This window comes from Xiphophorus maculatus, chromosome 21, assembly GCF_002775205.1.
Source record: "Xiphophorus maculatus strain JP 163 A chromosome 21, X_maculatus-5.0-male, whole genome shotgun sequence".
Lineage (NCBI taxonomy): Eukaryota > Metazoa > Chordata > Actinopteri > Cyprinodontiformes > Poeciliidae > Xiphophorus > Xiphophorus maculatus.
In genome coordinates, this window is record NC_036463.1 from 13,424,307 (window position 1) to 13,450,103 (window position 25,797).

A 25,797-nucleotide genomic window follows, 5' to 3' on the forward strand; every position below is an offset into this window, starting at 1 on the left:
GCAACAGAAAAGTATTTGGAGGAAATGGGAAGAAAGGAAAGTGTGCGGACAAAGAGGAGGAACAGAGGGAGGGTATATTTCGTGGTGGGCCCTGTCGTGGCCTGGTCTTGCCTCTGTTTGGTTAAATTATGTGGAACTCATTTGACGTCTGCATTCAGTGTGTCAGGTATCCACTGCTATAATTATGCAATTATGAGCCTTTATTCTCTCACGTCCGACTGTACACCCCCCGAACCCCCTCCTCCAGGAAAATGCCTCAATTAGATGTTTTTCTTTTTTTTCTCTTTTCATCCTGCCTCACTACTGATGTGCTTCTTGTTTTTAATCCTTTATGCGTGGCTTGCAGGTCTAATGCACTTAATCTTACCTTGATTTTTATTTTTCTGCTTTGTGCAAATAGCTGTGGGGTCAGCGAAGCTGGGCAGAAGGCCACTGTGGGAAGCTTTTCCTCTTTTGAACCTCCTCGGTCTTTAATGTGTTCTAATTAATTCATTGTGATGCCCGTGAATGTTGACAGATTGAGTGCGATACAAACGCGTTGTTTGTGTGTGTATGTATGTGTCATAACAGGAACAGGAATGTGTGCAAAAGGTACTTCCACGAACACAAAACTGAAGAAACTCTACGAACAGCCGCCTCCTACTTTCACCTGTTATTTTTTCATCTTTATGATCCACTGTACTTCATCCATGTTTATTATAGGAGGAGAAACATCCTCGTTTCCCATGATGCCCAGTTTTTTTTTTTTTTTTTTACAAAAGGGTGGCTAAAGGTTGAGGTAATTAGACCTGAAGCTGGGATTTGTGGGTAAAGCTGTGAACTCTGGGACTTTCTAATTGATTCTAGACATGTGTGTGTTTGGTTTTCATTTAGAAGAGATTGGCTTGGTCTATGTGTGTGGGCGTGTGTGCGTATGTGTGTGTGTGTTCAGCTTGTAGTTTGTTTGCTAGCCAATTTTATATACCTCTTACATTTTCTGTGTGCTAAAGTACTGCTATTATTATTATGTGCATATTATAATTTAAGCAGATATGCATCCTAGCAATTGGTTGTTACAGATCACACTACTTGCTTTAGTCTTATCAAAAACAGTATTCTTTTACTTGATTGTGATTAGACTGAATTGGCGATTACATTCTACACATAAATTTTATTTTATTTTTTTCTTTTGCAGCACCTTGAGACATTTGTTGGGAAAAAGCATCCTTTAAAAAATAAAGTTAAATAAAATTTAATTGAACAATATTGTGACATAGCTTGAAAGTATTTAATGCCTTTGGTGGACTGACCCATAAAAACGAGACCGACCTTATTTACATTTAAATAGCCACAGAGCTGCTCCATTTCAATATGTTCTTTTGCAATACAAGGAAACGTTCAGCACTTTATCAATGATTTAAGTTATTTTGTTAGTTTGTCCTCAGCTGACCTCAAACCATGATTTTTGCAAAAGCAGAATATTGCTATGCACTTTATTTTTGATAAGAGGCTCAAAACAAGTCTCTAGTCAAAGCTATTGTGCATGTTTTGTTTGTTCTTAAAGTGTTAAGAATGAGACTAATGAAACGGTTTTGTTTTGTGTTAATTTAGTAATGCCTCCATAAACTCTGTAGAAATTTATTTATTAATCTCTTTTGATCAAAGTTCTATCTCACCTCCCAGTGTCACATATGTTGTAAGTCGAACCATTTTTCTTTAGCTATATTACTTTCATATTGTTGATGGGTTTTTTTCTTGTTATTTAACCTGTTTTAGATTACTTTAAGTTGTCTTCTCATGCAATCTGCAGGTGAACATTTATATTCAACAAAATAAAACACCTACACTTGATTCTTATGTCTTTACTCAGAACTTGGATCCATGAATGCTATCGCCAAACCTCAGGGCGGTCCAGTTTCAATCTATATAAAGCAAGCTGCTATTAGCAGTACAAGCCACTAACAATGTGTTTAGCACCATTTTACGCTTTCAGACACTGAAGAAACATGTTTTAGTAGTGGGTTATAAAGTACTTTGTTAATTCTTTGAAATAAAAGCAATTAGAAATGCAAATAAACAGTTTATTGCTGCAACCTTCATGTATTTTAGCTACACAACAGCCATATTGAATTTGAACTCAGGGTTTGACCCAAGACTGACTTTCAAAATCTGTATATTAAAAGAAAATTGTGGCTGTTTTATCCACTGGTTAATCTTAGTAGATCTGTTCTGTCATGGTGCCTTTAAGTTTTGTTAAAACTAACAAAATCCTGTGAAGATTTGTAAATCAGCTTCTGTTCAGTCCACAAAAAATACATTAGAAATACATTACATAACTATACTCCCGTTACATAATGGGATGTGTGACAATGGGTCTAGGAAAATTAGATGAGTTTACATTTTTGTAATACTCTTGGAAAAGCAAAGAAAAATCAGTTTTGAATAATTGAGTCCAATTCAACAAAAGCAGCTGAAATTAGTTAAGTTTTTTTTTGTATATTTTCACAAATGGAGATTCAAACTGTTTTTAAGGACCTTTGTTCAGTGCTAATTTTAGGTTGAGACAGTAATTTGATTAAAAACCAGAGCTGATCAAATGCATCTCAAAAAACTGAAATAGCTTCTTAGATTAGCACCAAAGAGTAACTGTAGCGCTATTAGCAGCTAACTTAGCATCTCATGTGGGTTCGTCACTTTGACGGAGGAGGGTTTTTAATTTGTTCTTATAGCAGAGTATTGTTGACCAGGCCTTACAGGAATCTGTCAATGGAGCCATTTGAGAACTACATCCTTCCCTCCTTCAAAATAAGAGTCCCAGCTCTAATTAGAGAATGTTGTGAACTTATAGAACTCACCTTATCACCTAGCACCATATCAGGATGCTATATTAGTAGCATAAATGTGTTTTACCAAAGTTGTGTTGAAAACAGGCAAAGAACTTTGACAAGAAATATCAAGCAAGAAGTTTTAATGTTGTTGCACACTTTGCCTGCAACTTTATGAAAAAGAAAATATGTTCTAATGTGCCGTTTGACATAATAAAAAATATAGAAAAATCAAATTGTGTTTGTATCAGCGCTGGTTTGTTTTGGTGGAGGGGTTTTTTCATGAAAAGATACTCAAGTTTGTATGGAACGTTGAATAAACTTTGAAGACAAAAATGCATTCATCACTATTTTCCAACTCCTCCTGTTCAGAACTGATCAAGACACCAGACAAAGACTTAAAAATCAATCTCAGAACCAGTGCAGCTCCTATGAGTGAAGGGGTGTGGACAGGGAGACAGGTGCTCCGGTTTATTTTGAGTGAATGGAAGGAAGGAAGGAAGGAAGGAAAGATGGATGCAGCAGAGGAGCAAAGGCGTTGATGACGGTGGGTCTTATGCTCTGTCATTAGTTGGGCATTAACCCCCTCCACCAGCTCCCCCCTTTTCAAACCCCTGTGGTAATGACAGGGCATAAGAAGCAGAGAAGGGGGAGGAGGAGTCTGGAAAAGTATGGGAAGATTGAGAGGGTTAGAACGCAGCACCTGCCCAGGGTCGCCACCTCACCCCAGGGGGTCCTAACTACTGCCGTTTTGGCTGTCCGCTGCTCTGCCTGTGACTGAGCAGCACGTTGACACTCATACGCGCTGAATAATCTGAAACGTAAAGGAAGACAGCGAGGCGGGACGTCAAGTCAGACGTGAACCTCTGTTTTCTTCCCCTTTTCTTTGCCCATCTGACACACTTGTTTTTTTTTTTATTATTTATCCATTTTTTTCTCTCTCTCTTCCCCAGAGTACTTTTGTTGTCAGATTGTTGTGCTGAATTAGAGCAGCTAAATGGAAGCAACAATTTTCAGCAAAATTTCCTCATTATGAGAAACTGCTTTTTTTTTCCCCTTAAGTGTCTCCAGTCAACAGAAGTTTTATCAATTTTTTGTAGAACATATTTATCGAACAAATAAATGGCTACATAAACACGTTTTATAAACAAGTAGTTGGCTGCTGCTCGAACATCTATTTAAAAAAAAAAACATCTTTTCAGTTAGAAGAACGTTTTTTTTCTTAAACATTTATACTCAGGACTCTTTTTAACGTAGACAAATAAGTTGGACTAAGAAAAATATCCAGATGTTGAAAATCATTCAGAAATTACAGAAAAGAAATGGGTGCATGTATCACTTTCGCAGCTATGCACAAACTTTGTTCAGTCGATTTAAGTTTAAATTTTATGCTTTATGTCGCACATCACAATTTGATTTTACACATTAATGTTTCGACTTAGTATCAGAATGTACATGCTTTCTATAAGATTTAAAAACTGCTTTTAGCTTCTTTATTGCAGTCTTGATAACTTGGAAATTAAGTTGAACTGAACCTATGATTGTTTTTTTTTCTTTAAATATATTTCACTAAGCGACAGACTGGCGACCTGTGCAGGGTGACTCCGCCTCTCGCCCGGAACGTTAGCTGGAGATAGGCACCAGCACCTCCCTACCCCACTAGGGACAAGGCTGTAAGAAAATGGATGGATGGATATTTCACTAAAACAGACTTTTTCTTCTTCAAAAGATCAGCATTTAGTGTAGAATAGTATAATCTTTATTTACAAGTGCTTACAAGTCCAGGAAATTTTGCAGCAGAGGTGATTTATTTTAGTTCAGGTGCCAAAAAAGCAGCGAAGTGACCTAATGCTATACTGGATTACTGTTCAAGCAGTTAAAAGTTGAGACCTAATGTCCACTATGTTATGAAAACGTCTGTGTGTGTAGACATTTTCTTAACTGAATCCATGTTAACTTCTGAGCCCTTTCAGAAATCTACCTGAAAATATTCCTTTACTGGATGGAAATTAATCTGATCTGAATTTGCCGCACAGGGCTGGTTGGTGTGCGAGGACCAGGCCTGCCAGAACAGAACCAGGCGCCTGCCGATCGCCTTCTCCCGACACGGACCCATCTGCCCAGCCTGCACCCGTGCTACGCTCAGAGCTGAGGTAATGCCCCTCAGTTTTACGCTCACCGGAGGTCTGCACTTCCCTGCTGTGCTGAATAAATGCACTCTAGTATAGTGGTAACGCGCACGAAAACACAACAAAGCTGCCTCTTTGCTCCTCAGGCGATGTCACTCTCCGGGAACTCTTTGTGCTCTGTAGATCTTTTCCAGATGATGGTGCTATGGAGCTGCAGTCTAACATCTCCTCATATGTGCTGGATATCTCTGCTTATTAGTGTCACATTTCATCATATGCATGACATAATATCCTTTTTGTCTTGCATCACGTGTGTGTGTGTGTCTAAGAGCTGGTTGGTGGTTCAGCCATTAAAACCACCTGTCTGTGTGACTCTGCTCCTATGAACACTTTGTTAGTTTGACCACTGGATTTGAGAAAAACACTCTTCCTTTCAATTTGAGCATGACATTTCTCTGTCCCACTCTCACTCTCCTTGTTTCCACCATCGCCTCTCTTAACTCTCTCTTTTCAGGGTCTTTTATATATATCTATATATATATATATATATATATATATATATATATATATATATCGATATATCTATATATATATATATGCTCTGCTCCTGTGTGTCTCCCCCCTATTCCGGCTGCTTTGCTCTGTCTGGCGATGTGGCGACAGGTTGTAAACCAGAAGGCCAATTTCTGCTGTCACTGTAGCCACTTAGGCGGCCATTGCTGTGCCGGAGGGCCGTGGCACTTTAAACTGCAGGCTGAATACAACATTTAACTTTTCTCTGCTTGCTCATGCAACATTTTCCTTTCCAAAATTTGCTGCCTGCCTTTATTTGACTTCTCTCTTAACTCCTCAGTCCTTGGTACATATCTTTATGTATATATTTGACTGACCATTGAAAAGAAAAGCTGTTTGTGTTTGGATTTGTTTATTTCTCTTACCAATGTGGAGGAGTTTATTGTTTTATTTCAACAATTACATAGTTAAACACTAAAGCTAACACATTTTGCCCTTGCAAATATAAAACTAACGGTTAAGGACCGCGTGTCTGAACTTTTTTTATTTTGATGGGTTTTTTGTCATATCCCATGTATATGCTCTTTCTGTTATAAAATAGTGTTGAAAGTAAGAAGAAAATATTTACTTAATATTATTTGGTGATAATTTACATGCCCAAACACACAGTTTAGGGAATTCACCAAGCTGCTGAAAGTGTAACCACAAATAGACAGTTTTACACAAATCTTACTATATCATGAGACATTATTCAAACATTATTTTCTTATTTAATTCAACTGTTTTTGTATTTACAAACCCAGCAATATATTAGAATGACATGGTACCTTCTCACACGGAGTAATTAATGCAAGTTACTGAATAACCTAGATTTGTTCATTAGTGTTATGTATTCATTTTGATGATTGTAAAGCTGCTAACACGGCAAAACATCCAAAACTCTTTTACTTCATTTTATGCTAAACTGCTGGACTGATCCTTCGTCAGACCACCTACATCACCTTGTATACGTATTTGTACTCCTTGAAAGTTTTCTTCTTTTTTCCACATTACAACCAAAGGCTTCAATGTATGGTTTTTTTTTTTTTTTAATTAATACTTATTTATTTGGGCTAACACAAACTAGGCATTTTAGCCCACATGCTAAATACTGTGTGACTGCCTTTCTCCATGAAAACACCACCTGCACTAGGAAACAAAACAGTGGCAGCATAATGCAGTGGGTAAAACTTCCAGCATGCACAGGAACGCTGCAAAACATTTGGTACTGAGGCCAAATTTAACTTTCAAGTAGGACAAGGACCTTAAACCTTCTGCCAGAGATATGATTGAAAAGTTGAGATCAATGCGTATCAATGTCTGGATGACTCAGTCAGACACTCAAACCCAATTGAGAATCTGTGGCAAGACTCGAAATTGATCTTTACAGATATAGATATAAATGCTATTAAAGACAGCCAACTGTAATTCTTGCTATGACATACTAACTTATTTAAGCCCTTCCACAATCTGATTCATTAGTTTTTCCATCTGTGTTGAATAACAGTAGTTATATATTTGGAAGGTTCCCACTACCACGCTGTGCTAAATTACTCTTAAACTTTTAACAACAACTTTTTAAACAAACAAAAACAGATGCGATAATGAGACGAACGAATAAATATGCAGAAGTTGAGTAAAGATTATTTGGTTTGTTCTTAAAATGCTTCTGTAATCAGCACAAATACTTCAATTTGACATTTAAGTTGTCATATCAGTAACCTAATTTTCCTGTTTCTGTCTCTGATTTTATTCTCTTTGACTGATGTTGTTGTCATCTGTTTAAAGCTCCATTTCAGTGTTTATCCTGCCATCACTTCCACTTTATTAACACATAAGATTGTCTACATTCATAAATGTATAAAAACTCCAGATTGCCTTTAAAACTTGGTAATCAAGAGACAAAACTGAGGGTTTGCTAAACACAACTGCTGCAGTTTGCATCTGAAGTCCATTTTTCAGCCCTGTAATTTAAAGGTTCCTCTTACTACCTACAGCTTTTAAATAATCAGAATATTCATTAGTTGATTTGTCTTTTTTTAGCCTTTAATGTCTGGACACTAAATGCTCCTTTTTAAAGTCTATCAGCCAGTCAGCAAAACAAGCATCTGCCCTGCTGAAGTGCCCTTAAACCAAATGCTTAAACCCTAATTACTGCCACTGAACTCTCTCTCTGTTGCATATTTTCCAGGAAACATTTATATTATGGCTCATATTCGGCTAATATTGGCTGCTCAGTATATGGTAACACAGTTGTCTGAATTGAGCTGGTGCACGGAGAGTAATAGCCCAGCAGCTTACATATTTAATTGGTGCTAATTATACGAAGCACTCGAGAGGTCATTCAGTGGCTGTTTGAGCTGGCGGTAGTCAGACTGCTCAAAAGGAAAGAAGAAGAAGAAGCCACCATTTTCCAATCAGACATGTGATTTCTTTAATCGAAGTTTGGAGTTGTTTGAATGTTTCGTCTGATTGTTGCTCTCTGCCTTTATTGAAATCTGTCAGGATATTGAGTAAATATCAGCATTCTGGGAAGTTTCAGTTCAGAAACATCCCAGCTATGTCGCTGCATTCCTCCTCTGGTACATTATCCATCGCCTTGGGTTCCGTCTCTTCCCTTTCCTCCCTCCATCTCTTCATCTCTCTCGCTCTGCCTCGTCCCTTTTTTCCTCCTCCCTCCCTCCCTCTCTCTTTGGACACAGATTCAGAGCGTGATCTGATCTCCATGTAATGGGAGAGTAATAGGCACTCTGCCTTGATTGGTTGGTAATTTGGGGGAGTTATGCACAGGTGCAATTTGTAATATTTTCAGTAAATTAAATTTCTTTCTCTTCCTCTCTCGCTCACTCGCTCCATCTCTCCTCTGAGCTTAATTCCTTTCTTCCCTCGTCCATTCTTAAATATCTGTCCCGACTTTCCTTTTCTTTTCCCTTTTCTTCCTCTGCTCCTTTCTTTTCGTTTCTTTCCCTCCCTCCTTAGCTCTTACGCTCATTCTGTTTTCTCTTGGCACGTCCTCTCTCTCTTTCTCTCTCTCTCCTCCGCCCTCGCTGCCTCTCCCTCTTTTTCTCCCCTCGTTTTATTGATGTACGCTCAGGCGCCCATTAGAGCTCCCTTTTTCCCTCTAGTGGAAATTGCAGCATGTTAATTTTCACACAAATTACGGCAATAGCAGGTATCTCTATTTGATACATTATAGCGGGAGCAATCAGAGATAATTGAGTGCCTTTCAGAGGGAGACGGCTGCATTCACTGCCGGCTCAAAGCTGCCCCATTATCGCCTAATCGCTCTTTAAACACTGAATTTTGCCGAACAAAAATTCTTGTCATAATTTTGCTTAAGTGTATTTGGAAATCACAGTCCTTTGAGCGAGGATAATTGAAATCAAATCCCTTTCACTGGAGCTGACATTTCTACATTTCCCCCCAATTGAAATTAATTTCAAAAATTGAGCATGAATATCTTCAAATAGCAGGCAATTATGCCTTTCAATGGGGAGAAATTACCGGTGCTGAATCGTTTGAGGCTTGCGGGCGAGAGCACCAGTTAAATGCCTTTGTTTCCCGCCGTGTTTGCCTAGTAAAGATTTACATATATTGACTCATTATGGTGTCTTGTGAAGCTGATCGGCGTGACTACCACAACCGGCAATAATGCTCATCGCATCTGAAAAGCTCAAGAGTTTTAAAGCCTCGTGGCCTCACAGCTGAGGGGGAGAAAATGTATGTTTGTTTCTCTCCGTCTCCCTCCCTCTCGTTTTTCATTCTTTCTTTTTATTTATTTATATTTTTTTTTTAACCTGCAGCTGCAGTTCTGCGAGGGCTTAGATGTTGCAGCTTTAGAATTTTTAGAGGGCACGTTTGCAGGAACGCTGAAGACGAGTATCGACGAAAAAGCTTGCAGCCAGAGGCCGCGTTTGTGCTTGAATCCCAGAACACTTGAGGGGGGTGAACGCGGTTCAACCTGGCTGTGAGCGTGAGTTTGTTTTCTCTGCTTGCAGAAACATTGTCAGTTATTACCTTTTCATTAACCGCATATCTCGTGTAGTAGAGCGACAACATGTTGCAGAAAAGTTCTTCAGAGGTCGTGTGTTAATCCATGTATGAGATTCTTAGCCAATATGACAGTATTAACATATATTAAGCTTGGAAATATATAACCTGATCTAATTAGCTATGCTAGCATGTAACATTACCATTTAAGCCTATGCTTAAAGTTGTAGCATAAATCGTAATAGTTGCTTCTAAAAAAAACTTGCTCTTTGCAGTGGTTCCCAATATGGGATTTTGTTTAGAAATTAAACCAAATAACTTAAACCAACCTGATGCATATTCAATCAATGGATGTTGTATTCTAACATAAAAGGAACAGTATTGTCTCATGAAAGAAATAAGCATAAAGCTTCTGAAACTAAGATATTTAATTTTAATTAGATGTCAGTTTTTCCTTTGTAAAAGCAGCATACTAGCTTGGTGTTGCTATTATACACCCTTGTAGAAATACTAGCATACAAACCCAGTGGTTGACGTGTCGAGTCTTTTCCAGAGTTGTTTTTGCTGTTTATAGAATAACATTGGGAGCCTAAAGAGCATTCATCAGCTGGTTAATTCGCCGGCTTATCTGGCTGGGTGGACTCTGCAGGTGGCTTGCTAACTAAAAAGAGTGATCGGTGGAACCCCTTCAATTTCCACGTTGTGATTCTGATTTCCAAACAGCTGCAATTGTTTTTGTTCTTAAGAAAGGAAAACCCACTTGCCATCTTTTATTAACTCTAAACAGTGATAGTGATGAGTTTCAGTCTGTCCTTGCTTTTTTTCTTTTTGGGAACCAGATTTATTCCGAGGGTCTGTGTTTTCTGTCCAGGCTGGTAGGAAAATGTATTAGCCTTCTTTTAGCTAGCTGACTGGCAGTGCGCAGCAACAAGTGGGGGGTGGGGCATGATTCTTTGGTATATGTTAAAGGCTAACTTTTTAAATACTTGCTATAGCTGAGTTTTGGTAACCAGGCCATGTCTAGTAGAAGCAGGTGTTATTCTCTGTCTGGGGATGACTTGAGTGGTTGTTTTATTGTGTGAGCTATTTTATCCTGAAGCTCTGAAAGTTTTGGATTATTTTTATGTTTTACGGCCCTTTTTATGTTCCTCGCCATTGTCTTTATACTATTCATCCTTTCGTCACGTTTTCTTCTCTTAAACATTTGTATCTTTGGGTTCTTGAGTCCTTACAAGGGGGTAAGAATGTGTATATGTGTATTTGAGGGGGGGACGAGGGGTGGTGAGTCAGGGATGCTGGAGGCAAAGGAGCAAAGGGGTACGAGGTGGGGGCTAGGGGGGTTCCGACACTCCCGAGAGAGAGGCAATTTCACAGCTGGTTTGCTCCTTAGGCAGTCAGGCTGAAAATGCTGCAGATTTGTGGAGCAAATTGAAATGGTGTCAGTGCGGGAACAAAGCGCCGAGCTGAATGACGAGGTAGGTGTGTGTGTGTGTGTGGAGGAGAGTGAGGTGGGGTTGTGGGGCTCTAAATTCAATAACAATCCTGTTACATTTAAGCCACACCTCTCTGACACCTGTCAGTCAATCAGTATGCAGCGGCCGGCCCGCCCACAATCAGCAGCACATTGTTCTGACGGTAGTGTGTGTGTGCGTGCGTGTGTTTTATGTTTTGAGAGAAAGAGGTGGCGCGCGGCGCTTGTGCCGACTGAGCTCGTTCAACCTTGGCAACCGTAACCGAGGCTCCATTATGGGATGTGCATGGTTTGGTTGTTGACTAGGCAGTGCATCAACGGTCAACAGCTGTGCGTGCCATGTGGGCAGCGCTAGAAAGCCATTAAAGGCACACACTCGGCCTCGCTCACACACACATCGCATAGTTTGCATTTAGCTGCATTAGATACTCTCACCACTTGATTATGCCACAGCAGTAAAAACTGAAATTACAATTACGCACGTTGCCGATTGGCAGGTATAATGGGCACGCTCAAACTCGCTTTGCGCGCGGGAATTGTCGGGGGATTCTTCCTGGTGGTAATAATGAAGCACTCGGCGCACACCTGACGGCAGTGTGGGGTCGAGGCTTAGCGTGCCCTCTGCAGTGTAGCTGGGAAATGACGAGCCAATAACTGCAATTAAACATGCAGTATAATGGCTAATCAAATTGACAGCCTCGGCTGTTCGCATGCCTCTCTCACAATGGCTTATCACAACAAACTATTATGAGGGAGGGTGTATCAGGTCTGATCCCCTCTCTTCTTCCTCTCTCTCTCCTCTTCACTCTGTTTTTGCTGTCTCTCATGTCTTTCTCTCTCTCCTTCGCCACTCTTCTCTTTTTCCCTCCCACTGCTCTGTCTAGCTCATCCTCTCAGTCTCTTTCCCCCCCTCTCTCCCTTTGGCAGGTTGTCATGTGGCTCCGCTTAATTGCAGTGGAAATTAACAAAGCAAGCAAATTTGTTTTCTTGCTTTACTGTGTCACACAGAGGAAGGGGGATGCTAGCAGGGAGGTGTAGTCATTTGAGTGGGAATCTTGTTACCAGGTCTATTATTCTGTTTTGCAAGATTTTTTTTTTTTTTTTTTGTCCTGTCATGATCTCAAATCCACTTTTAACAGCCTGGAATAATGTTTGTTACTCGCTAGGTGAAAGCTAGTGAGCTACCTCTGTTTTATTAGTAGGCGTGAAGTTTGAGGGATCTGAATATTTTGGGTCTGAGCAATATATATATATATATATATATATATATATATATATATATATATATATATTATTTTGCTTTAAGAAGAAATTGTTATCAAAGTAGCAGCATAAGAGCTTATCGTGTTCTCTGAAATGCTAAGCATTATTGCTTCCTTATTTATTTCATTTAGCATAGAAACCACTCCATTATTTTTAAGTAAAGAAGTGAAAAAGCTTTCCAGATTAATTTTCTGTCCAGATTAGTACACTAGTTTTCAAAATTTATATTATGAAGCATTATATCTGGGTCTGATAAAACATGTTAAAGTTGTAATGTGTTTTTTTTTTTCATTTCAGGGCTTTTATATAGTCACTAAAAGTGGTGTAATTTCTATCCAAAAATTTACCTTTGACCATCTCAGATTTTCAGATCGAATCTAAAAATTCCTACTTTTTTTCAGTCAGTTAACACACCATGCCAAAGTGATCAGTTGCTTTAACTGCAACAATCTTTGATGCAGAAGTTCTTCCTGAGAGAAGACTTAAAATTGACATCTTTCACTTACTTCAAAGACTGAGATGAGAAGTCGGCTTCAAAGACTGTGTGCATCTCTGGATTTTCCATTTAATGGCAGAAATCAAGACAGAGCCATTTACTGCTTGTTAGACTGTAGAACAGGTTAAAATCCTTAATCAGGATTTTAACTAGGACCTATCGTTCTTAAAAAAAAAAAAAAAAAGAAAATTGAGTATGGAGCATATTTTGGCATGACTCTTTATTCTGTTTATACAAAATTATAAATTACTTTTTTTTTTCAAACATGCATTCATATTTAAATGATGTCCTTCATCTACAATTTGTTACAAATAAAATATCAGTTGCAGCTTGTACCTTGAAAATGAGTATCATTTATACGTTTAATGCATGAAGGCGTGACAGATTGAGACAATCATTGCAGAATAACTGAGGACGGTAGCATCAGTGGCTTTGTTAGACTGTTGAACGAAGGTACCCCCAACAGCGACGGATGAAAGGTACGCAGTGTTTCGCATGTTAATGAGTGGATGATATCATCAAATGCAATAAAGCATAACATTAATTTTTTTTTTTACTTTGCCATAAATATGAAGTTAAACTAAGGCCCTAAAGAGCATAAAGAGTTTATATAAGTTGAGTATGCCTTTATATACGAGTAGATTGTTTTTCACACTTATTTGTATGCATTTGTAATAATTCCTATAAAATAATTGGAGCTGACAGATTTTTGTAACATATATTTTACTTTTTCAACCTTAGTGATTAATTTTCTAATCTATGACTTCCTGTTTTCCTTTGGTATAAATATGGCATGAATGTTAAACCCAGTTGCTTTAGCCATTCTTAAAAGGAGGATGGTAAGAGAGGCAAATAGTCAAAACTTGGTCCTTCATCTTAGCTGTGCTACCAGCATCTAACTCTTTATGGAATAGATGACAACGTCATCAGATCATAGATGATCACATCTGTCAGTGTTGGCATACACCTTTTAGTGATGTGAATTATAGCTGCAGCAGTTGAAATGTTTGTATGGCTGGAACACACAACACTGTCAGTAGGGAAAAAGATCAGAACCCGTGGTAATAAATAACTCAGTCCTTTCAAATTTTAACGTTTCTCTGAATTTCTCTTACTAAAAATTGCATTTGTTGCAACCTTTTTCTCAATCAGACTCAATCACTACTCAATCCCTACTTTATAGCCCAGGTTCCCTGTCACACAGATAGAGGAGCTGTAAGATTGGTGGCTGAAAATGAAAAAAAGAAAAACTTGAGATTCCGACTGTATAAAATTTGTAGTTATAGTACCATCATTTCACTGCGTCTACACAAATATTTTGTTCTTGATTGTGATTGGCAACAGTCATGAAAGCCATGACGATGCACGTTCTCATTATGAGTCTGTGCTGTCATCAGCAATGTTCAGGAAGGTCTTCTTCATTGCTGTTGATCACATGTGAGTACATTCAATGCCCCTAAGGCTACTGGTGGTTTTGCTACATTTGTTGGATTTTGGTGCGTAAGCTTCCTGATGACTTGAAATTAACTCAGAAGATGGACCGGAGCTTTTGAATGCGCCTGTAATATTACTTGATGTTCCACAACAGGACAGCAAGATTTTTATTGAAATGCCTGGATGATCTTTTGTTTAGACTTAAATACATTGCAATCATTAGGAATTATTAAAAAGAGTAATGTTTGTCGAATAAAGATGATCGATTCTGCTTTTAATCTCCATTTAAGGATTAATTAGATGATGATCCTGGAAACATTCAGCAGTATCTTTTCTTTGTGTGTGTAATGTACGAGTTTTATTAACGGTTAGACTGCAGTAAAATGAATCCTGCATCTGGTGGGTGAATGCTGGCGTTCACACTTGTGCATGCTGTGAACTTGTGAACCTCTTGATGAAATAACATATACTCTCCCCTGCTAATATGACCTTGAGAGACAGCTGCACTGCCCTGAGAACTACATATGTTTTGAAATGTGTGTATCAGCTACATGTCAGTGTTTGAATAAGCTCACTGTATCTTATATCCTGAGTGTCCGTCCCTGGAGGTGGAGAAAAGCCCAGCATTAATCAGCAACATGGGAGAGGAAATGTAAATGTTTAGTTTATGTTGCAGAATTAAAATACAGAGAGAATACATTAAGAAAAAAAGTGCAGGAAGAGGCAAAAACCCAATAGTACAATCCGTCAGTGGATCATGAGTTTATGAAATACAATCATTTATAAAAATACAAACAAATCTTCAATGTATTTATGGGAATTTAAATATGTAACAATTAAAAAAAAACGTTAGTCAGTTCTTTTACAGAAGGCCTGCCCTTTACCAAGAGCGAAAAGTCATTCCAGTGACATTGGATGTGCCTAACTTAAATGTGACGGGATCAGTCAATCTTTTGGAGTAGTGCTGGTGACATAGATGTTACTTAACCAATTTCGATTGCTTTAACGTTGCTTTTGCTCTCTTCGCAGTATTCGGAGAAGGCCCTGTACAACCAGCTTTGCTTCTTCAGCTACATCTTCGACTGGGACTACGCCATGGCCAAACTTCCAAACACTGTCCAGAAAAGTAAGACTCTCGGCTGATTCTGATTCCAGTTTGTGTAGTTAATGTGAAACAATACCTGTTTGTTTTTGCACCGTCTCTCCCAGCCTCTTCGGCTTTAATGGCTTTGGAGCTGAAATCAAGTTAGCAGAGCCGCTGAGAAACTTTGAATTTTAATAACCTAACAATGCTTTCTCACACATACAACATAGCATTAGCAATCAAAGTCTCAACATAAACCTTTTACCCAGGCTGCACTTAAAATATTCCCCAGCAACGTGACACACGCACACACACACTTGCAAGTTGCGGCACCCAGGCATTGGTTATGGGGAGGGGGGGTTAAGGACATTCAGCTCCTCGAGTCGACAGCCCTAATTTAGGAGACGGATTCAATCACACACACATACAGAATGCAAAACGCTCCAATCACTGGAAGAAAGAAGGAAAGAGCCCTCCATCTCGCTCCCTCTACCCTCACTGTCCATCTCTGCTCCTTTCTCTCCCGTGCTCCCTCTCTCTTTTTTCTCTCTCTCTCTCTGCCTCTCTTGGACAGGCACTCGTTTGGCTGTGTTGATTGAAAACAGGTTTTAGATTTGGGGAAATGATAGGGCGAGTAATGGGCGCGCTGACGAAAGGATAGCCCTTCTCCTGTAATGGGACATGGAGCGTATATTTCCCCCCTTGGACTCAAATAGACGCTACTCCAACGATCCGGGTGCACTCAGTAGGCGTCGGCCGCAAGGCCTCTTTACCCACAGTTCTCCCTGATTGATGTCACTTGATTAGAAAGGGCCGCCGGGCCGAGTGATTTATTTATTTGATTAAATATTTATGTATGTATGTTATTTATGTATGTATGCCGGAGTCTCGCGAGTGTGCGAGCTCAGGCCAAAGTGAGGCAGCAAAGGATCGAGACAGCAGACTTTAAATATAACGTGTAATCAACAGATGACCACTCAGAAAATGGAGGGAGCTGAAATAGAGGGATTGGGCCAGGGTAGAAGAAGGGGAGGCGGAATGGGGGGGCACTAACATGATTATAGCCTCCATTTTTGCTTTCTTTTATTTCCGTCTTGGCCCAGATGCAAGAAATCATCACCAATCAATTCCTGACTTTCCTCTTTTCTTTAGGTTCTCTTGTGCAACGTGGTGCTGTTGATTTGTGTGCACTTCCTGCTCTTTTTCTGGAGACTCACTCCTATACAGTACATTTATATTCGGGGCTACATTGCATGAAATGTACTCACCATTCACAGGCCAGAGCTTTTGTTAAACACTAAATGTTTAACAACATGTATCATCATACATTAACAATCTTACAAAAGTCCCACAGCGAAGTCCCTAATAAGAGTTTCACTAGGAAATAAATCAAAAATGGCTTTTTATTAGAAAGATGTGCCAGACCTGATTGATGGCAGCCAGAAATTCAGAAATCTGATCTCTTTCAGATCTGTTAAACCTGATCATCTCTGAACTGTCCACCCAATCTTTGCTTATCGGTTCATCTCTTGTGGCAGTTAGGTATTTTTTAAGAATTGAGGAGATAAATATTTAATAAAAGGTTAAAATCTCACATCATGTTATACATGTTTGACCTTAAGGTTGCAGGGGAGCTGGTGTCTGTCTCCTGCAGCCATTAGGTGAGATACTGGACAGGTCTTCATAGAAGACAGGACAAACAAGTTCGATATTGTCTATAATCACTATTTGGGGTGGTTGAATCAGAAAATATTGAATATGATCAAAGGTCAAAGTGACTGAGTGACCTTTGGTTGATTACAGAAACAGTTTCTGTCTTCTGTTCTTGCATTTGTTAAATGTTTCAAATCATCCAACAAAGTTTAGTTAAAGACAAAGGTGACCTCAGTAAATACACATAAACCAGGTTGGCTTAGAAAGCTTTATTCCTTAATAAATGAAAGTTTTGCTGATCTGAAACATTTTAAATGTGACAAAAAAAAAAGAAAACAGAAATGCATACTTTTTGTCGCGGTGTAACCAATTTTCTTTAAAGCATACCATGTTAAATAAATATAATACTCTTGTAACATTTTGTCTAGCCAGAAGCAAAACCTGAAAACGTCTGGTGTTAAAGAACAAAAGTACAAATCCCTGATGTTGAGAAATAAGCTTCACCTGTTGCTTTTATGACTTGTGTTTTGGCTGCACAAGTCAGTGCTCTGGTCTCACTCACAAACCAAATGATTCATTTCCAACACAAAGTGAAAAAAGCTACACATATACACACCTTCACGCTGCTATAAAATATAGGTTGAAGGTGTTATCCCTCTGTCCTGGGGCAGTAATACCCCATATTACTGCATTACACACCCAGGATCTCGCTGTTTAGATTGCAGGGAGAAAGCATACAGTTCTACACACTCTGGGAGTCTATTCAAAAGTAATATTTTATCTCTCTGGTGCAGATTTTGGTAAACTGTTTGAGTTTACCAAAATCAGTTAGCAACTATATGTTGCTAACTAAGGATACGAGATGCTTCCTGAACGGGCATGTAATCCATTTAAGTCAGAAGTCAGTTTCCTTTTGTTTTAACAGCCACGCTCGCTGGAGATGCCTCAGCTATCACTGTCATTACTCTATATTTTCCTCCGAGTGTTGGGTTAGTGTTAGCGTTAGCTGTGGCGGATGCTACGGAGGTGCAGAGTGACAGAGCGGTGATTATGAACATGTTGGAACACCGTGACACTGATCAACACTGGAAACTGCTAGCTCACTGGTAAAAGAGCCGGTATTTCTACCTGCTCTCCCCCTCAGGAGCGCACTCCCAATCTGTCACTCTCCACGCTGGCCACACACTCCATGCCTATATTTACATGCTGGAGAAATGACTTAAGAGTTGCTGGATTTTGGTCTTTTGAGGGGATTTATCTGAAAGAAAGGACCAGAATATGTGAGCATTTTCCTTTCATGTGCTGCTGTTGGCTGAAGGTAAAAGTGTATCATGACTATACCTGTCAGTTTCGATATAATATCTGAGTTTTTATGCTGCAGGTAGCCATGATGCAGGCTCAACGTATATTTTCAACCGTGCTTCTGAACATATATAATAAAAGACATTAATGGAAAATTGCCCGGGCTGTATGTACAACACAAAAGAGCTCTGACTCAACGCAGATTGTAATTTAGCGGTGTGTTTCTGCAGCCCTCCGCTGTGTGTGTGCGTGCATTCCTTCTGCAGACCTGTCTTATCTACATGTACGTTGCGTTTTTGTGCCTGATTGCTGCGACTGAGTAAAACATGGAGGTAATTTCATCCGCCGCAGGAGATCTCTAATAGATTACACACAGAGGCGCGCACACAATGAAAGCGAGAGAGATGGAAGGGAAAAAACGCACGCTGTCCGTTCTTTAGCATGGAACATGCCGTATCAATGACTTTCAAATCATTTTGTATCTCTTCCCTTGTTCCCTCTGTCTGCTTCTTTTCTCCTCATCCTCCCCCATCCTCTCCTCTAGGTCTCAGTCTTGAGTGTGGGCAGTATGATTGCGTGTGTGAGCAATAATGTAATTTTGCCGCATTGATAAAATAAAAATTGTCCTTGAGTTGCGCTTTTCTAATGATCCATTTACAGACAGCTTCCCTGCCACCTCTCGGGTGCTCCGTGCTTAGTCCCGCTCCTCCTCCTCCTCCTCTTCCCGCTCTCTCTTTTCTCTCCTCTTCTCCTATTTTCTTCCCCTTTCCATCTTCCTCTTCCACGCTTCCCTCTCCCCACCTTCCTCCCCTTTTCTCCGCTGATACAAAGCGGGGTGGCAAAATCCACGGGTGCGATTGTCAAATCAATTATTCATTCTGTGCAATTACACTCACACAAAGAAGTTTCCCCGTGCTCCGAGTAGTGATTAAATTAACTGCTATTCCAGCTGCCCGTCGCCACCAGCCTAATAGAATATTCATGGAGGCGGCCGACAGAATGGCCGATCTCCATTAACTTCATCATGCTCACTTAATTACAGGCTTGTTATTGTATTTACACCTAGTTAGAGCGTGCAGAGCCCCGATCTACTCGTGCCCGGCTCCACCGGAGTGTGCGCGAGTGTGTGACAACACCTAGTTAGAGCAGAGATAACCTCTGATAGGCTCACTGAGCGCGCGCGCACGTGCTGGCCCCAACATGAGGGGGTGTGTGTGGGGGTGTGCGTGCAGGGGTGTGTGTGAGCGCGTAAGAATGCGTCCAAAACATTTGTTGATTTTGTTGTCTTTCACATTTGTATGGTTGGGAATCCCCAGATAGGCTTGAGTTCTATTAACACCTTGTGGAAAAGTAAGTTTCATTGTATCACAGTATTTACATTGAACCTGGCAGGATCTACATGCAGGTATGTAAAGCAGAAAAAAAATAACTTTATTCCTACTGAATAATTGATGTCAGAGTCGGGGGAAGACGAGGAGGGGGATTTCCCCTCTTCATTAAATGTATCAAAACTTGAAATTCCCACCATCTTCAGTCTGTGAACACATCAGACGACATGTTGTTTGGTTCTCAGTAAGACTGTTAAGATATGGAAGTTGTTTGAGGTATTTTTCAAGTTTGGAGACATTAAAAAATTTAACTAAATGGAATGTAAAGAAATAATTGTATTTTGTCAATTATGTCTGTATGCTGAGGGAAGATATGAACGCCTGACTGTGTATCTGTCCCCCGTGGAAAAATGGTCCGAATCTCTGGGAAAATTGTTGGATTTTGCACAAGGAACCTGGACTCCTTTTTTCTTTACTAAAAAAAAATCCATCCAACTGCCATGCAAATTTTGAGCGAACTTTTAAAATGTTGCAAAAAATGCAAATTAGGCATGCTTCCATCTAATTCCAGCATGGCTGCAATAAACAGAAAGTAAAGTTCATCAGAACATTTTTGCCAAATGTTTTTCCATCTTCCCTCTATTGCTTTGAATCCTTTTTGGAAAAGGAAAAACCACATCAAGTGAACGAAAAAAGTTTGGTTTTTTTTTCAGAATTGAGGAAGTTATTTCAAATTTTCCGTTTCCATCAACCTTTTTTTAATGCCATACTTTGAAAGATGCATAAAGAGCATCGACGGAAACAGTTTGTGACTCATATGATCATTATCTTGTAATTCCTTAATTTTCATTTATATTCCAAACTATATCACTATATCAGTGATCCATTTTCTAAACCCCCTTTTTTTACTCTTATCCAGTTTTGATTCCTAAGATTATAACTTATGAGTCTGAATTGGCAAATCAAACCTCAGAGGAAAATGGAAGCTAGCATTTGTCAAGAAAATCCTGATTGGTGCATTAGCAATTTAAACAATGATAATAAGTATGGTGTTTAGGTTCACATGGATTTACTCAGTGCTTATTGCACAGAATGTTTTACTGTTCTGCTGTTTAGTTACATTCAGAGTAAAGCAGTCCAGTTTATTAGATGATCTGTTTTCTCCAGCAGCTTTACACACAAACCATTTTTATCTTACAAACGTATTTTAAAAACATGTAGTTCTGCTCCATAGAATGACTTTTGCAACCTGGAAGTCTTTCAAGTAGCTGAATTTTCCTTTTCCTGTTGCTTCACCCTGCTGAGCGGCAGTGTGCAGCAACAGGTGGGGAAGGGCGTAATGCGCTATTCTGTGCCCCTTACACCCTGAAGAAGCTCTGGAATCTCGTTTAAAGGACTCCAAAGCGTAGAAAAGGTGGAATGGAAAATCTTTGCGCCTTTGAATCGGTCACTTTTTTTTTTTAAACCTCGGAGTTCGGATCCAAACCTTTCCCCAACGTCACCCTCGGCCCTTTCCTCCTCTATTCCCTCAGCAGTGGAGACTATTTATTTGAACCACGCTCCTCTCCATGCTCCGACTCGCAGAGAGATCTCTCTGTCGTTCTTTTCTTCTCTGTGACTCTTACATCGTTCTTTTTTTTTTATCTGTTCGCCACACAGTGATTGGGTTGGGGGAATAAAAAGGAGTGAAGGAGCAGGAGGGAGGGGAAGGGGAGAATTATTTTCTTCTACCTTTCAGAAAATGATGACATGATTGCTTTCGCTTGATCATGCATCATCACCCCCTTTCTATTCCCCGGATAAATAGTCTCTCCCTGCCTCTCCTCTCTCTCCCTTCCTCTCCCTGCTGAAATGAGGATTATCTGGTAATAGTTGCTGCTGCCGTTTAAGTCAACCACACCATCTTCCACACATGGACGTGAGCACATGCATGTGTGATTGCTGTTTGACGCGTGGATGTTTTTTAGCGGCTGAGTTACTAGGCTTTTTAAGTGTTTAACTACCTGCGTTGTTGTGTGTGTCCTTTTAGTGCGTGTGGCTGCTGTGTGTATCTAACCTTTGTTCCTCTGTGCCGTCGGTGGGCCGGTATTTATCCAGTAGCCACTAATGCAGCAGACAGGAAGGACGAGACAGGGAGATATGGACATGGAGGTGGCGAGGAGATAGCAACTGGCCATATGGACAACTTGGTTTGTGTGCACATTGGAGCTCAACTAAAACGGACCAGTAGACAAATACCAGGCTCTGTTATGGGCCTCTTTTCTAAATGAGTAGCTGGCCTTTATTTAAAGTACATCTCTAAAGATTAGCACGATAATTAGGTCTTATTAGGACCACAGTCACTCACGGATAACTAAAATCTGCAAAATACTTGAATCGCCTTCTAAAATTGCTTACAACTGCCTATTTCAGTAACTCAAAACACTACATATACTTCAATATGCACAATGGAGACCATCTTAGCCCTAATTATGTTTACTAATCATCTGCTTTCCTTTGCCCATATAAAAGGTGCTTGTGGTCATTGTTGCATTACAATAAAATCACCTTTTAATGAGGAAAATCGTTCTGGTAGGTGTCTGCTTCCATGTGGAAGTTGGGTTTTTGGAAACTTGTCAAAATATCAAAACATGCTGCTGCATCAGTGGAGTGCAACACAAGAAATATTTAGGCTTTGTTCAAACAAAACACATGACTTTTCTGTTTTCCAATCGCAAAAAGATCCACGTAAACATAACAGTGTTTCTTATAATGACTTTACTCTAAAACCTGTGCCAGCCTGCCACAGGGATGCACTAACATGCAAAAGAAGCTTGGAGAATCTGCTATGGTTTAGCGCTTTGGGTCGGGGGCTAAACCAGAGGTGTGGCTGTGACATCACTGCTTTCAGAAACTTGTTGATCTTACAAATAAACACACACACACCCACAGAAAAATGTCATTTCCAGAGGTTTCTTTTCCACTGATATTTGTGAGTGTTTCTGATGGGTGAAATGGTGTTTTCCAGTTTTGACAGAAGATCAGCAAAATGAAGATATCGGCCAATGACATTTGTAGTTTTTTTTTTGTTTTTGTTTTTTTAACATTTATTGCAGGTTTAGTGTGACTTCGCTGTAATGTAGGGAACGTGGCAAACCCAACACAATGTTTACTATGAGAGAGAACTTCCTTTAAAAAAAAAAAACAGCTCCTCTCAGATCACTGTTATATCCACTGCCCTCCTTTGTGTGGTGATGGTGTTATTACTTGGTTTCATTCACACTTGGTACGTCAGTATATTGAAAAGGTTTGCTTGCTTGTGGTTGCCATCCTGTCCCGGAGAGCCGTCCTTCCGTCTTCTCTTTGGCCTTATTACAGCCCACCTGAGGAGATAACAGGGACGAGGTATTGACTTCATGCTCTCATTGGGCTTTTCCATCGATCTCATGATCCTGCATGGGTACATGTGCCATCGATCCATCAGTCTAATTCTGTGTGATCATCCATCCACTCCTGAAAGTAATAGCATTACTTTCAGACAGAGCTGGATCGGTTAGCTTCGCAGTTTATGACTGAAATGATCCTGAGTGTTTATGATGAGGGATGCAAGTGGTGGGATTCTTAGATTCACTGTGTAACTCTGGCATTGTATCGTAATATGTTTCTTTTCTGTCTTTGCAGCGTGTTTAAAGAGATCAGGCTCCACACGGCAGGTGTATCTGAAGCTGAAGGAAGTCCCAGACAGGGCTTTGGCCACCAGCGGCTACTCTGAGGTTAACTTGGCCAAACTCTTCCAAGCTTTCTCGTCGTTCAAATGAAAACAATCTGCAAGGACAAAACATCCAAGAGCCTCAGACATTTAAATCCTCCTTCGGTTTGTAAATAACAGCGTGATTGGTGGACCGCCGATCTTCTTTCTTCGCCCTGATGGGCTTTTTGTGTTCCTTAAAACACCAATCACACCTCTCCTTTTCTCCAGTTTCCTCACGCACACCCCGACACACACACTTTCTCTCACAGTTATGACTTGACCCCATCACCCTTCCGTTGCATGGTAAAGGGGAGCAGCAATCATACCTAAATGACAGTCTATTGTATGTGCAGAAGCTAGCTGAGCCCAGATGCGTGTACATGTGTGTGTGTGAAAATGGCTTCTCCTTAGAGCAGCTGGTGTACTCCAGGAGCAGCTAATTAGCCAATGATAGTGACCGCGAGCCACTGAGACCACTGGACGCCCGCAGCGATCGGACACTTGTTCTGATTACCACCATTCACGCTGCGTGTCTGTGAGTGTTAGGGGTGTGTGTCGGATCAGGGGATGAAAGAAAGGGCTGAGGAGGATACGGGGAGTGACGGGGTGAGGAAGGCCACACGCGCGGCTCCTTGGCTCTTTTGTCCCGGTATCGAACATCTGATCTGCTTCTCCCTCACTGCCTCTGTTTAACTCAGGCCAAGTCGTCTCTTTCATTCTTCTTCTACCCTCTCTGTGTTTTAATACATTTTCTAAGTTACTGTAGCAATTCTGAGTTTTGTTTTGTAATGGCCAGAATGTGGCATATTTTGATATTGATGTTTTAAATAATAAAAAAAAGCTCAATTAAGAACTTAATCATTGAGAACTCTGTCTTTTGCTATTGTTGTATAAATGTATTCAATTCTACTATCTATTAACCATGTATTAAATGGTTTTATATAATCTATCAACTTGTTCATTTTTTTTGCTATACAAAAATCCTAAAAAATAAGTAAATCCATAATAAATAAATAAAAAACATGAATTTACTTATTACTTGTGCAGCTTTAGAAGGTTAGATCTACCGCCTGATTATTGATCTGTAGGGGAAGGAAAGTCACCTTATTGGTCCAAAAATCCTGCTTTTTGTGAAAGTTCATCTCAGGGTAATTGTAGCTGATTGAGTACATTAGGGAGCAGTACTTTCTGGTAATCATTCAGGGGACACCACCAACAGGAGTTGATTTTCACATGAGAAAGAATATATATGTTTGGCCCAAATTTCAAACACAAATGTAATAATACCGTACATCAACCCAAACACATAACTCCCACAACACGGTGGTGGCAGAAAAATGCTGCGGGGATTCTTTTCAGCAGGAGAAATGAATGCATGGCCATCCTGGACGAAAATCTGTTGACTTGGAGCGGATTGTGCGGTTCATCTTCTAACAGAATGAAGGTCTTGCGATGGAATGGGTTAGTCAAAGTATGGATCTAATTCCAACTAAGAACCAATGGCAAGGCTTCAAATTCTTCATTAACATTCCTCTGTTTGCAAAGAGGAATGTTTAAATGTTTCATCTTTTAGATGTTCAAACCTGGAAGAGAGAGAACATAAATCCACCGGGGAACTTTGCAAAAGCTGCTTCTAGAATACTGACTACAAATCACTTTGGTCTAAAAGCCAAAAGATCCGCATAAAATTGTAAAAAAGAAGAAGAAGGGGGTCTATATACTAAATGAAGTGACTGAGTCATCACTGCACTAGCAGAAAGTGTTAGCTAACATGGAAGAACAAGTGAAATACACAACAATGCGCTTGTATACTGAACCTTGGTTAAAATCTATCAGTTTTTTCGATGTCGGCTCCAGTAAAGATCAAGAGGTCGAATACAATAAAATCTGAATGCTATAATTAAATGCGTCAAACTGACTCCCACTTTTTATGCTTGATGAATATTTTGATGGAGGGGAATTATCTTTTGTTACATTTAATTGTAAATCCATTCTTTTAGTTCTGAGAGACAAATATTTACGTTATCAGATTTTGAAAGAGAGGTTTAAGAAAATGTAAGGACCTAAATGTAAAGAAACCCAGTTAAAATGAGTCGATGGTTGGACTGGTTAAAACAAAGGGGGCAGATAATGTTAGCAGCTATATTTAAAACCCATTCTCTCTGTCTCTGAGCTCTGTGTGAAACTGATCTCTTTAGAAATGCAACAGTCAAAGGCCTTTTGTTCTTACAGCAGACATTTAATTTTAAAACATTTCATTCCTTAATGCCCCCTTCTGCTTTGTGCACCATGTGCTCTAATCAGTCTGCAACATATATGTTTATTTATGAGCTGATTGTAAAGAGTCTTATCCTGCAGATGAGCAATTAGATGTTTCACTTACTGAATTTGTAGGTTGTCAAATAAAAGATTGTTTTCCTTTTGTATTTATTTTGTAAACTGTTAAAATACCCAACGTTAATGTGAAAGAACCTAAAAACCAACAATACAAATCCGTGAGTTGCGAGTTGACCCCTCCGCTATGACATTTGAGTCGTATATCATGGCTCTGCATTTCTAAA

At 39.7% G+C, this 25,797-nt stretch overlaps 1 protein-coding gene across 2 annotated transcripts in view; it reads left to right on the forward strand.

Moving 5' to 3' along the window:
* pola1 (DNA polymerase alpha 1, catalytic subunit) overlaps positions 1 to 23,701 on the forward strand; it is a 56,052-nt gene extending 32,351 nt beyond the window's left edge. For both annotated transcript variants that reach the window (XM_005809868.2, XM_023326614.1), the window contains exons 35-37: positions 4,841 to 4,957; positions 15,169 to 15,265; positions 23,167 to 23,701. In XM_005809868.2, coding sequence (XP_005809925.1) covers positions 4,841 to 4,957; positions 15,169 to 15,265; positions 23,167 to 23,303 — 351 coding nt within the window. In that variant the 3' untranslated portion in view covers positions 23,304 to 23,701. The remainder of the gene's footprint in view (positions 1 to 4,840; positions 4,958 to 15,168; positions 15,266 to 23,166) is intronic.
* The last annotated feature ends 2,096 nt before the right edge of the window (positions 23,702 to 25,797 follow it).